Raw genomic sequence first — 11,780 nt, 5'->3', positions numbered from 1 at the left:
TAACCAAGAAAATCCTCTATTTCAACATCCAGGACAGAAAAAAATGCTTCCAGAATTCAAGGACTATTTTCCTCTGCTGCAAAGTGACTCTGCCATTTCCTCAGTGCCAAGCTCATGTAGGTCCTCGGGGGAAGAAAAGGAGAAGGCAGCAGAGAGCAGCCTGCATGTGACTGGGATAGGCTGAGGCAGGATCAGAAGTGACTGTGGGAAGCACTGGCCATCACAGGTGGTGTGAGGACCAACGGTGTCACTTTACTCAGATTAACCCCCAGAGGCTCTGCCAACCCCTGTGAGCACTGGTGAATACAATGGCAAACTCCACAGCAGATGCTCATTGTAGCTCCTGTTTTAATTTTAGTCAGATAATAAACATTTATAAACTTTTAATACAATAAAACAAGTACATGCAAAGTTACAAATATAGAAAATATAAAGCACATGCGAATTTCAAATGCCACTCTGGATCCTTATACAAAACTATTCAGTGCACATTGTAAGCCGAAGGACCACACAAAAGGGTTTCCTTTAAGTATTATTAAATATTTAGTACCTTACAAAAACAAGTAATGCATTTGATAATTCAGATGTTAACAGCTCTAACCAAAATCTCCAAGTTTGTCATATGCAATATATATATATACATATATTTTTTTTACATAGGATACCCACAAAGTGCAAGCCAATAACAATGCAGAAGAGTAATGTATATCTGCTAGGTGACAACACCAAACAATCCAGGGAATAATTTTGCCTTATTTAAATAACAGTACCAGAATTTCTTTTCCTAATATGAATGGATCATATTTCTATCATCTTTAACTTTTTTGGGGGGGAATGCCTTCCTATTCTTTGATTCAAAAGCCAATTATAGAAATTGAGGACCTAATTCTGATTTTTGACAATTATGACACAGCAATAAAGAAATGTAAGCATTTCTCTTTTTTGTACACTAATCATTTTCTTCATAACCCTCTATATTTGGTATCATATGCTTGCTAGCCCAACACCGGCACTGGCCCATGAAAGACTCAATCAAATGAATAAATATGATGTTTTTATAGCTGCAGCTTCCTCTATGTTAAAATCTCCTGGCTTCATCCAAGAAATGGCAAAATCACTCCAGTTCCCAGATAAACAAACAAAAGAGATTTGTTCTCAATGTCCAGAAGATTGTTTCATGTCCTACTACCTTAATTATCTATAGTTTGTATTACTAAAGAAAGAACTACCCCATGAAGGTGCTTTAAACATCCATAACAGAAGGCTGCCTCTGAGGGTTCCTCACACAGGTGGGAATTTTTTAAGTTTCAGAGCCTTTCATATTATGTGAGTTATGTTCATTGCCTGTGAAAATGCCCTCTGCCCAGAAGTCTAGTGTTGCACAGACATCCATTCTTGATGCAATAGCTGCTGTGTAACCTGTACTGCAAATTGCAAAATATCCTTAGTTCTCTGCAGACACAGGACACATGCTTTCCACTGGGCTGACCCTGGGCCCAGGAGCTAAGGATTTCCAGTTTCATTTTTTTGAATGAGTATTATGTGGCCTCCTCCCCAACTCAGTAGAAATGCTATTTGAACAGGAAAATGTAGTCAGGTTTTCTTAAATGGGAAAGTTGCTACAAAATCACTACTATGGCGGGGCATTTGTGTACTGAGCTCTAGCTGGAGAAGGAGCTGGAGGTATTTAGGTAAAGGTACTTGAAGTGTGTTTTGAGAATTGTTTTAGCCTCAATCTGTTGCACCAGACAAAAAATGAGCCCAGATCAACCAATGATTATTTGCTGTTACGCTCTTACCAGTCCAGCACTAGCACTGGCCTATGAAGGATTCAATCAAATGGGGCTTAAATACATCACATCTCAGGTCTACTCTCCTTTTCCAGTGCTACAAGCGCCATGGATGTTAGCCTATGGGTGCCGAAGAGAGAAGCAAGAATGAGACACCACCACTAAAGGGCTGCAGGTAGATATTCCCTCCCCCAACCTGATAAAGATTAAGAAGATGATGCCGACAGAAAGGCCACCCTCAGCCCACTATGAGGAAAAGGAGGAAAGAGATGAGGAGGATCACAGGAGGGGAGGAGAAGAGGATCACACTGGCCCCTCTTTGGGCGTACGCCTCGTACTCTTTCTGGTACTGGGTGATGCACATCTGTTCCACCACGCGCTCTATCATCTTGACGTCCGTCTCGGTGAAGTTCTCCCCCTTGGTGGTCGTGGTCACTGTGTGCTGCTTGACGGTGATGTTGACGCAGTCATGCACAAAACTGTTCTGGTTGCTGTACTGATCCACTGGCCTGTAGTACACTTGGTTGGGGTAACGGTACATGTTTTCACGATAGTAACGGTCCTCATAGTCACTGCCAAAGTGTATCAGGGGTCTGCTCATGGCACTCCCCAGCATGTAACCGCCGAGGCCCCCTACCACTGCCCCAGCTGCAGCGGCGCCTGCCACATGCTTCATGTTGGTTTTCGGCTTACTGGGCTTGTTCCACTGACCGTGGGAGCCACCACCTTGACCCCAGCCTCCGCCACCATGGGGCTGTCCCCAGCCGCCACCGTGGGGCTGTCCCCAGCCGCCTCCGTGGGGCTGTCCCCAGCCACCTCCGTGGGGCTGTCCCCAGCCACCCCCTCCCTGGGGTGGATAGCGGTTGCCTCCAGGACTACCCTGCCCTGGGTATCGGCTCCCCCCAGTGTTCCATCCTCCGCCAGGCTTTGGTCGCTTCTTGCAGAGCCCTATGTCACTCCATGCGGCCACAAAGAGAACGAGGATCCAGCCACCTATATGGCTTTTCACCATGATTACTTATCTGCAAAATACAAAATAAAGAGGGTGTCAGTGTCCTGTTTATATTGAAATCACTTAATGTCTGCAGCATAATGAACATAGTAGCGGCATCAGCTGTGAATGTTCTTTATACTCCATTTGTCTCCTGTGCAACACTTACAACAAAAACAACTGTAGGTGAAGGGTTAACTCAACTCTTTCTCCTTCTCTAAGGACAAATTTGACCTTCAGATAATTTTCTGGCTCTGTTTCTTAGAAAAGATAAAGGTGGAATGCCAGCAACATGCTTATGGTAAAAATAACCTCTGCTTGATACATTGTATCTAAACTGGAAAAACCAATAAACACCTGGTGGGTTTGCCACAGCTTTGAGCTTTTGTGATTCTGGGAGTTCCCATCATGACTCAGCAGAAACCAGCCATGGATTAGTATCCATGAGGACGCGGGTTCGATCCCTGGCCTTGCCGTGTGCTGTGGTGAGGTCGCAGATGCAGCTCAGATCTGGTATGGCTGTGGCGTAGGCCAGCAGCTACATCTCTGATTCGACTTCTAGCCTGGAAACTTCCACATGGTGCATAAATAAGTAAAGTAATAATTCTTGTAACCAGGCACCTTCTTGTAGGGACCCTGGCAGCTCTGCTAATGGGGCTATAATGAGGGCTATCAGCACCTATGGGGCCTAGGGCCCCTGTGCCAAGGGGAACCCTCTACGCACAGACTCATTCCTTTGTACCTGAGCGGTCACTTGTGGGGGCTGGGGCTGGGAGTGAAGCCAAGGCCCTAACTGCTGTGTGGACTACCTTGAGGGACCTGGCAGGCCCCTCTGGAAGTGAAGCCCCCAGGTAGGTGTTGAGATCATGAAATAATTTTTAAATAGCTGACTTGTGTCTTTCTTCCTTGAGTGGGAATGTAAGCAGGGAATGAGTCTCTTTTGTTTGCTGCTATATCCTCAGGGGCTTGGGCAGTGCCTGGTATAGGGCAGGTACACAATAAGTATCTATTAAGTAAAGAAATTAATATCCTCTGAATATATAAATACCTACAATAATTTCCTCAAAGGAATTCTCAACAGTTTTTGGAAACAGAAAACATGCAAGATTTTGCAAGCCCATCTATAAATTCATCTTTCTTTCTATAGGCAGACAAATGAGGCTGCTCAAAATGGGGTAAGAAAGGCTGCATTCAGGAGTTCCCCGGTGGCTCAGCAGGTTAAGGATTCAGCATTGTCACTGCTGTGGCTCTGGTTACGCCTCTGCCTCAGGTTTGATCCCTGGCCTGATCAAACATGCCATGAGTGGTTGGCCAAAAAAAATTTTTTTAAAAAGAACATTTTTAATAAAAAAAAAAAGAAAGTCTGTGTTCACAAGATTTACAGTCACTCAGTCACTGAATAAGTTTTAGTTTGGCATTCGGTAGTTCATGAGTGAGTTACTTCCTCCTAATTTTTGGTGCAAAAGACACATATTAAGACATAAAAGGGCTAGAATAACTTAAGAATAAACAATGTACATTCATCAAATTAAACATCCTTTCAGACTGAAGATGTCATTTACCCTGGGTGCTGGGTTCCAAGGGCAGTGATTAAAGACACAGAATAGAATGACCATTAAACAGACTCTACTGGACCTCATGTCAAACCATGTACTACTCCAAAACACCATGTGCCATAAAACCAAAAACGGCACATGCTATAACCCTGATACTAGTTTTATCCCCAGCACCAGGGTATCTTCAAATAAAAGTGGCATCAAATATAAAATTATTTTTCATAACCTTCAGAGTTAAAGATTAAATTGTATAATATTCAGAGGAAGAATGATTAAAGAAATAAAGTAGTTAATATTTCATTTGTTTCTACTATCATTTATTGAAAAAAATTTTTTTTTTTTTTGGCTGCACGCATGGCATGCTGAAGTCCCAGAGCCAGGGATCAAGCTCACCCATGCTACAGCACTGACCCGAGCCATAGCAGTTACAACCCTGGATCCTTAACCTGCTAGGTCACCAAGAAACACCTTTTGAAAGGTCTTGGTGTAAATAAAAATTTATTTGAACATTATCAGCACAAACTGCTCAAAATATGCCAATTAGGGAGTTCCCTTCATGGCTTAGCGGTTAATGAACCTAACCAGGATCCATTTGCTGATGGGGCTCAACTCTTCGCCTCCATACTGCTCACAATTCTGTTCCAACACCTCAGGGGCCTGAACAAGGTGGATTAGCACCTTCTGGAAGGCTTGCAGTTTGATGTGGAAAGTAAGAGTATGGAAGAATCGAGGTGGTACCCAAGTTTCCAGATCGGGCAATTGAGTAGACAGAACACAGAAGGTGGAGCAAATTTGGAGGGAGACAAATGAGGGGTGTGGCTTTGGCAATGCGATCCTCCAGCTGCATGTGGGACAAGAGAGACAAGTAGGCAGTTAGCTTGGGGAATCTGGAGCTGAGGAATGAACAGGGTCTGGAGATACAGGCAACAGTGTGTAAGGGGAGCAGGCATATGTTGCCATTAGTACTTAAACACTGAATACTAGGTAAAGCTGGATAATCATAGACTATATTAAGACAGGATCGTTTTAAAACCAGTTGAGAATGACAAAAGCAACATCTACTTATGAAAAGCATAAAAAAATAACAACTACATTTTGAAGGAGAGACTCATTTCTAAGGATACGGAAGACTCAAAACTTGGGCCCCACCTGCAGCATATAGTAATTCCCTGGCTAGGAGTCAAATAGGAACTACAGCTGCTGGCCTATACCACAGCCACAGCAACGCAGGATCCAAGCCACTTCTGTGACCTACATCACAGCTCACAGCAAGGCTGGATTCTTAACCCACTGAGAAGGCCAGGGATTGAACCATGTCCTCATGGATACCCGTCAGGTTCACTACCACTGAGCCACAGCCGCAACTCCAGGAAGACTCAAAACTTAATGAGACCATGGAAAATCTCTGTTTGTGATAAAATAAGAAAGACCTTGTATTATTTAATCCCAATCTCGCACTCTACAAATTAGGCCACCAAGATTCAGCTAAGTCAAGTGACATATCTGCGATTAAAATGCTAATTAGTGAGATTGCTGGGAATGGAGACTGGGTTTCTGAATGCCTGGCTGTGTTATAACATTTCATATAAGATACTCCTGAACAGTCATTCTGTGGCCTAATCCTCTGATACATTTTAAAACATTAAGTATTTGATAAAGGTCAATATCTATTTATCACTAAAAAAAATACTTTTAGTAGACCAGGAATAGGAGGGAATTTCCTTAACTTGATAAAGATTATACCACAAAACAGTACTTAATAGATAACTTTGGAATGCAGTCCCTTTAAAATCAGAAGCAAGACAAGGATGCCAACTGTCATGGGACTGGAGGTCCTTCCAACGCTGTAAGCAACGAAGTAACTGGTGCAAGAACTGCAAGGAAAGAGCTCCAGCTGTCACTATTTGGAATTTGGATGATCATATACATAAAAAATTCAACAGACCTGACACAAGTTTTTGTTTGTTTGTTTGTTTGTTTTGGCTGTACTTGTGGCATGTGGAAGTTTCTGGGCCAGGGATTGAAACCACTCTGCAATTGCAGCCTGCACCACAGCTGCTTGCAATGCCTGATCCTTAACCCCCTGCGCCACAAGGGGACTTCAGTACTAGACTCAGTACTAGAGTTTGGCAAGGTTGTGGGATACAAGATTGGCCTATAAAAATCAATAGCATTTCTCTACAGCAGCAATAATCAACTAGGAAAAAAATTAATAAAATAGCCATAATTTCAACCAGAACTGTAATGTAACTAGGACTGACTTAAGAGAAATTAAGACTGGGGAAAAAATTTAAACATTAATAAAGAAGATAGAAAATGACCCATAAAGGAGTTCCCGTCGTGGCGCAGTGGTTAACGAATCCGACTAGGAACCATGAGGTTGCGGGTTCGGTCCCTGCCCTTGCTCAGTGGGTTAACGATCCGGCGTTGCCGTGAGCTGTGGTGTAGGTTGCAGACGCGGCTCGGATCCACCGTTGCTGTGGCTCTGGCGTAGGCCGGTGGCTACAGCTCCGATTCGACCCCTAGCCTGGGAACCTCCATATGCCGCGGGAGCGGTCCAAGAAATAGCAACAACAACAAAAGACAAAAAAAAGACAAAAAAAAAAAAAAAAAAAAAAAATTAAAAAAAAAAAAAAGAAAAAAAAAGAAAATGACCCATAAAAATGGGAAAGTCTTGGTTGGAACAATTTAGTATTCTAAAGATGTCAGTTACCCCTAAGTGAATTTATAATCTCAATAAAATGACAAAACTCCAGCTCAATTTTTTTGAGTTCAATAAAACCATAAGGGGTAAGGAATGTGTACAAATAACAAACTCAACTTTAAAAAGGAAGAGGAAAGAAGAGAGAATATACTGTTATCAGATACTGTTAAATCCTGCTACAATATAGATTCCTAAATCCCATCACTAGAAAACACCTGGCTGTCAGCCTGGGATAGGTTCTAGCAATGTTACATTTTTAAAAGCTCTTCACCTATTTCTGAGGATGGCCAGGTTGGGGGCCCCTTGCCCTATTCAGTCGAGGGCTAAGTCTCAGAGTGCCAGTGAAAACCCCCCACCCCAGAATGGTTTGTAAAAATTTTATATAGCTTGCATTAGATTCTTTAAGGGACAATGACTTCAAAAGATGAAAATATGACTGCTGAGTTCCACCTTAGCTCAGGAAAGACAGGAAAGCTTCCCAGAGAACTGCACTCCTAGCCAGGCTTCAGAGCTAGGTCCCAGGAGCACAAAACTTAACACTTATAAAGCATAACAGGGTACCCCTCCCTTGATGTGATCACACAATACTGGAACAGCAATAAGCAGAATATAGTTAGAAGAAAAAGGATGAACAAATTGAGAAAAAAATACTCCCACTGTAAGAACTGCTATATATGCTATCCACTCAGATTCTTCTGCAGCAGCCACCACTTTATGTAGAGGCATGTTTTGAATGTTTCACATGCAGCAGTTCACAGCTGATATACAGTTGTCTTGGAATAGGAAATAAGAACTGAAAAGGGAGAATGGAATAGGTAAACTAAAACCACAGCTTAGAAAAACTGTCAACCTTTTGTTGGCTGATAGTCACCTTCAGTGTTAATCTGGTACAGAAATATTTGTAATTGCTTTTTTATTGTATTTTTTAAATGGTTGATTCCTTGTATAACTCAGAGTGATTCTAAAGAAATCCGTGGCCCTTTGCCTGCAAAATCAAAATGATTTTACAAGAAAGGATGATTTAAGAGGTGTGGGTTACACATATAACCCTAAGTTGCCTCAGAGCAAGGACTGTCATCATAGCCTTTCTAGGCCCTTCTTTTCTGTGACAGATAGGGACTCTGAGCCATCACGAGATCAAAGGGACTCTGCAGTATGTACATCTGTAATGGCTCAGCGAGGCTGGATTTGTGTTCTGGGGAAGACAGAATGCTTCGGCTTAGCTGAAACTGTTCAGTTTTCAAATATATTCAGGGTCCTTAGAAACAACAAAAAAAGAAAAAACTAGAATTGATAAATAAATTTAAGAACTAATTCCTTAAAGAAGGATCCTAATATATACATTACTAACCCCCTAATCCATCTACACGAGAAAAAAAAAGAGACAATATCTGAAGAAATGAAGTCAGCTAACATGACACTGAGCTCTCCCTCTCCCACATACAGAAAACTATGGCTCCATTTCATTACAAAAATTGAGAACGATGAATAATTATCTTAAAAATTTCGTTACTTAGAAAAGCAGTATATAAATAAAAAAGAAAATTAAACTGACCCATAATTTCTAACTTCATTTTAATTCTATTCAATTCCTTTGTATGCTTTTCCTTTCAGATTTTCCACATATGCATTCACTGAGTAAGTAGATACAGTTTGGTAATGTAATCTACACTGATTTATCAGTTTTTTCTCATGTACCACCGACTTTTGATAGTTACATAATGTTTCTTTCAGTTAAAGAGCCATGATTTCCTCAGCTGCTGCCCTGCTGTTATACATTTAGGTTGTTTTTCCGTTGGGTCTAATTTTAGATCATTCTGAATTCTGTGACTGCATATGGCTTTTTTTTCCCCCCCTTTTTTTTCTTGTTGTTTCTTCCATTGCAGGTAAATTCTGGGTCATGGCCTAATGCATTACCAAATTGCTTTACAGTAAATTCACAATGTCCCCAGTGCAGTGTGCCCAAGAATAGAAAAAGGATTACATACCAAAGGTCAGTTTTACATAGATGGTTAATCTTAGCAATTTCCTGAAGTAGGTATAATTTCCTCTATTTTATGAATGCACAAAAGGAGGATGAGGAAATTAGGTAACCCATTCCATGTTATGAAATTAGGTGCAGAGCCATTCTTCTAACCCCAAAGTCCTGCCACCTCTCAAAATAACTGAATGTGAAAATTTCTAGGCAATCTTCCAACAGTGGTTGCTGTTACTATTACTGTTGTTGTATTTGTTAGTAATTGTAAAATGATAATCCAGAGTGCTTTAATTTACATTTTATTCTATAATTGATTCATCATTTATTATAATTTTCATATTTTCCTTTCATAACTATGAAAATTTTGTGTCAGATACAAATCATATACAAATCACATCCTAGCTCTGCTTTCTTTCCCTTTCCGGTTAGTTCTTTTTCATTGTAAGAGCGCCTCAGTGTTTACTGCAGGTAAAACTGTTGATTTTTTTTTTCTTCCTCAAATCTGAGATAGTTGTTAATTTTTCCAGGGGTTTGACATTTTAATTCAATTTTCTGTTACTATTTTTTTCTTTTCTTCCCTTCTTTTTTTCTTTTTGTTGGCTTGCCTGAGGTATACAGAAGTTTCCGGGCCAGGGATGGAACTCTAGCCACAGCAGCGACAATATGGGATCCTTAACCACCAGGCCACCAGGGAACTCCTATTCCTATTCTTTCTTTAATACTGTTATACCTGGAAGGTTTTTTTGCAAGAAAAAACGAAACATTTCAAATGTTCAGCATTCGGGGAACTGCTTATTAAACTGCGACGCTTTAAGCAGAAGAAAATAACTCGGCCATTAGAGGAGGATAATCATAATCAGGGCAGTTGAAATTTCTTTGCGTTATGTACGAATCTGGAGACAGAAAACTGAAAAACAGAAAGCAGTGGCTTTGAGATGGTAAGGGTGGATTGATGGCTGTGGGTTATGATTTTAAAAACTGATTTGCCATGGTTGCTACAAATTTAGAAAAGGGAAAAAAATGAAAAGGGACAGTAAAAATGGACTTCTCCTCGTTGTTTACAATCAAGCCTGAAAGGGCAGCCCACACAAGTGGATCAGGAGGAGAGCTGTCCGGCCCTGATCCCCTTGAGAGGAGCCTCTGACCGCCCAGTTCCCTTCGGGGAGGGGCAGTGGAGACAGTGAAAAGCAAAGCACCTGGGCTCTCCGGACACTCGGCCCCCAGGGACCTGGACGTCTCGGCCGACAGTGAGGGTGGGGCCGCCCGAGACTCCGCCCGCCGAGGCCCGAAGGTCGGACCACGTGCCCGGTCTCCATCCCCAGGGATGCAAGAGGCCCACCCCGCTGCGGCCTCCCCAGCACCCCCGGGCCGCGTGGATGGCAGGTTGGGCCGTCTCTCCGGAGGAGCTCCATGGTGGCGGCGGCAAGGGCCCCTCCCGCCGGGGCCTGGGCCATCACCCCCACCCCACGTGCCCCTTGGGCCTCGGGAGAGCCGCACGCCGGCCCCTCTCCCTGGTTCTCCTCCGAGCGCCTCAGCGGAGGCCGTGGGCGACCCTCCTTGAGTTCCCGGCCCTGCGGCCCCGGTGCCGGCGCGCCTCTCCCATCCTCCGCCAGCCGCGGACGCGCGTGGGAGAGGGCTAGACTCCCCGCCACCATCCGCCTCCCTGCCCAGGGGTCGCGGCCAGCCCCAGGCACCCCCTTCCCCCACCAAGCCCCATTCCGAGTAAAGGGCCCTCACCCCACCTGGAAAGCAAATGTGAGCGGGGCCAATGTTAAGCCGACGAACAAGCGGGGGCAGGCCTGTCGCGCCCCCCGCCCGCCGGAAGTCCCCCGCCCCCCTCTCTGTCAAGGTTTCCCTAGCGCCCCAAGTGGGCCGCTCACCCTTGCGCCTAAGCTCCAAGGCGGGGGGTTCTGACTCCCGGCCTTGGCACCCCCAGTTCTCGGGGCGACCCGGCTGTTTACCTGCCACCGCTGGAACAGAAGACGCTCGCAGCTCCGGGGCTGTCAGTGTCTGGCGCCGAGGGGTGGCGAGGCGCGCGGGCGGGGAAGGGAGGCGGCGGCGGCGCGCGCGCGCGCTCTGGCGCTCCGGCGCCCGGGATCTGCCAAGCTGGTCGGAAATCTGAGTCTCTGGGAGGGAGTTGAGACTCTTTTGGCCGCGTACGTCAGATAGTACCGCCTCCTTGGCTCATCCTAACCTGGTATTGCTCACTGACTGTAAAAATCATCTTTAAAGGAAAAGTTGGCCTGAAGCCTCCGTTCCCCGTTATGTAATGGAAAACGCGAGAAAATGAAGTAATTTCTGGACCCTTGGTAACAAGAAATTTCTAAAGAGAAAAAAAAAATTCTCCTACCCTGGATTGAGCCCAATGTTTGTTAATGTTCACATATATCCTTAAAATTTGAGGCCATCGCCATCACCTGTTCCTTCATTTGCTCAGTTCCTGCTCATTCTATTCAAAAGAGATGACTTGGACTGTGTAATTTACAAATAAGAAAAAGGGACTCCATTTAACACGTTTGCGCTGAACATTACCCGAGGTTTCTTGTATAGAATGTGGTGTACTCAAGAAATTAGATAGGGGTTGGTTTTGTGAATGAAAAATGTTGCCGGCCATATCAGTAAACAAAGGATGTTGCAGCCATGAAGCCACCACATTACCAGCCCCCCACAGCGAGCCCTGAGGGAACTCAGGATAGAAACAGAGTGTCTGCCATCTAGCAGTCATCTGCTGTGGCCACCCTAGATGTGCACCTGGGGGAGA

General features: G+C 44.0%; 1 protein-coding gene across 4 annotated transcripts; it reads right to left on the bottom strand.

The window, feature by feature from the left end:
• Window positions 1-330: 330 nt before the first annotated feature.
• PRNP (prion protein) lies at window positions 331-11,097 on the bottom strand. Of its 4 annotated transcripts, none has more exons than XM_013985025.3 (2): window positions 10,762-11,097; window positions 331-2,812 (listed from the first exon to the last, which is right to left on the bottom strand). In XM_013985025.3, the coding sequence occupies exon 2, from the start codon at window positions 2,800-2,802 to the stop codon at window positions 2,029-2,031; it is 774 nt and encodes a 257-aa protein (XP_013840479.1). In that variant the 5' UTR covers window positions 2,803-2,812; window positions 10,762-11,097; the 3' UTR covers window positions 331-2,028.
• Between the last annotated feature and the right edge of the window lie 683 nt (window positions 11,098-11,780).

Source organism: Sus scrofa, chromosome 17 (genome assembly GCF_054392235.1).
Source record: "Sus scrofa isolate SSC_HxYL_T2T_F1_AM1 chromosome 17, Sscrofa_HxYL_maternal_Yorkshire_Landrace_v2.0, whole genome shotgun sequence".
In the NCBI taxonomy this organism is placed as follows: domain Eukaryota; kingdom Metazoa; phylum Chordata; class Mammalia; order Artiodactyla; family Suidae; genus Sus; species Sus scrofa.
This window is presented reverse-complemented; position numbering and strand designations above follow the sequence as displayed.

Excerpts from the sequence above, each read along its gene's own strand:
- PRNP (XM_013985025.3), bottom strand. The coding sequence starts at position 2,802 with ATGGTGAAAAGCCATATAGGTGGCTGGATCCTCGTTCTCTTTGTGGCC.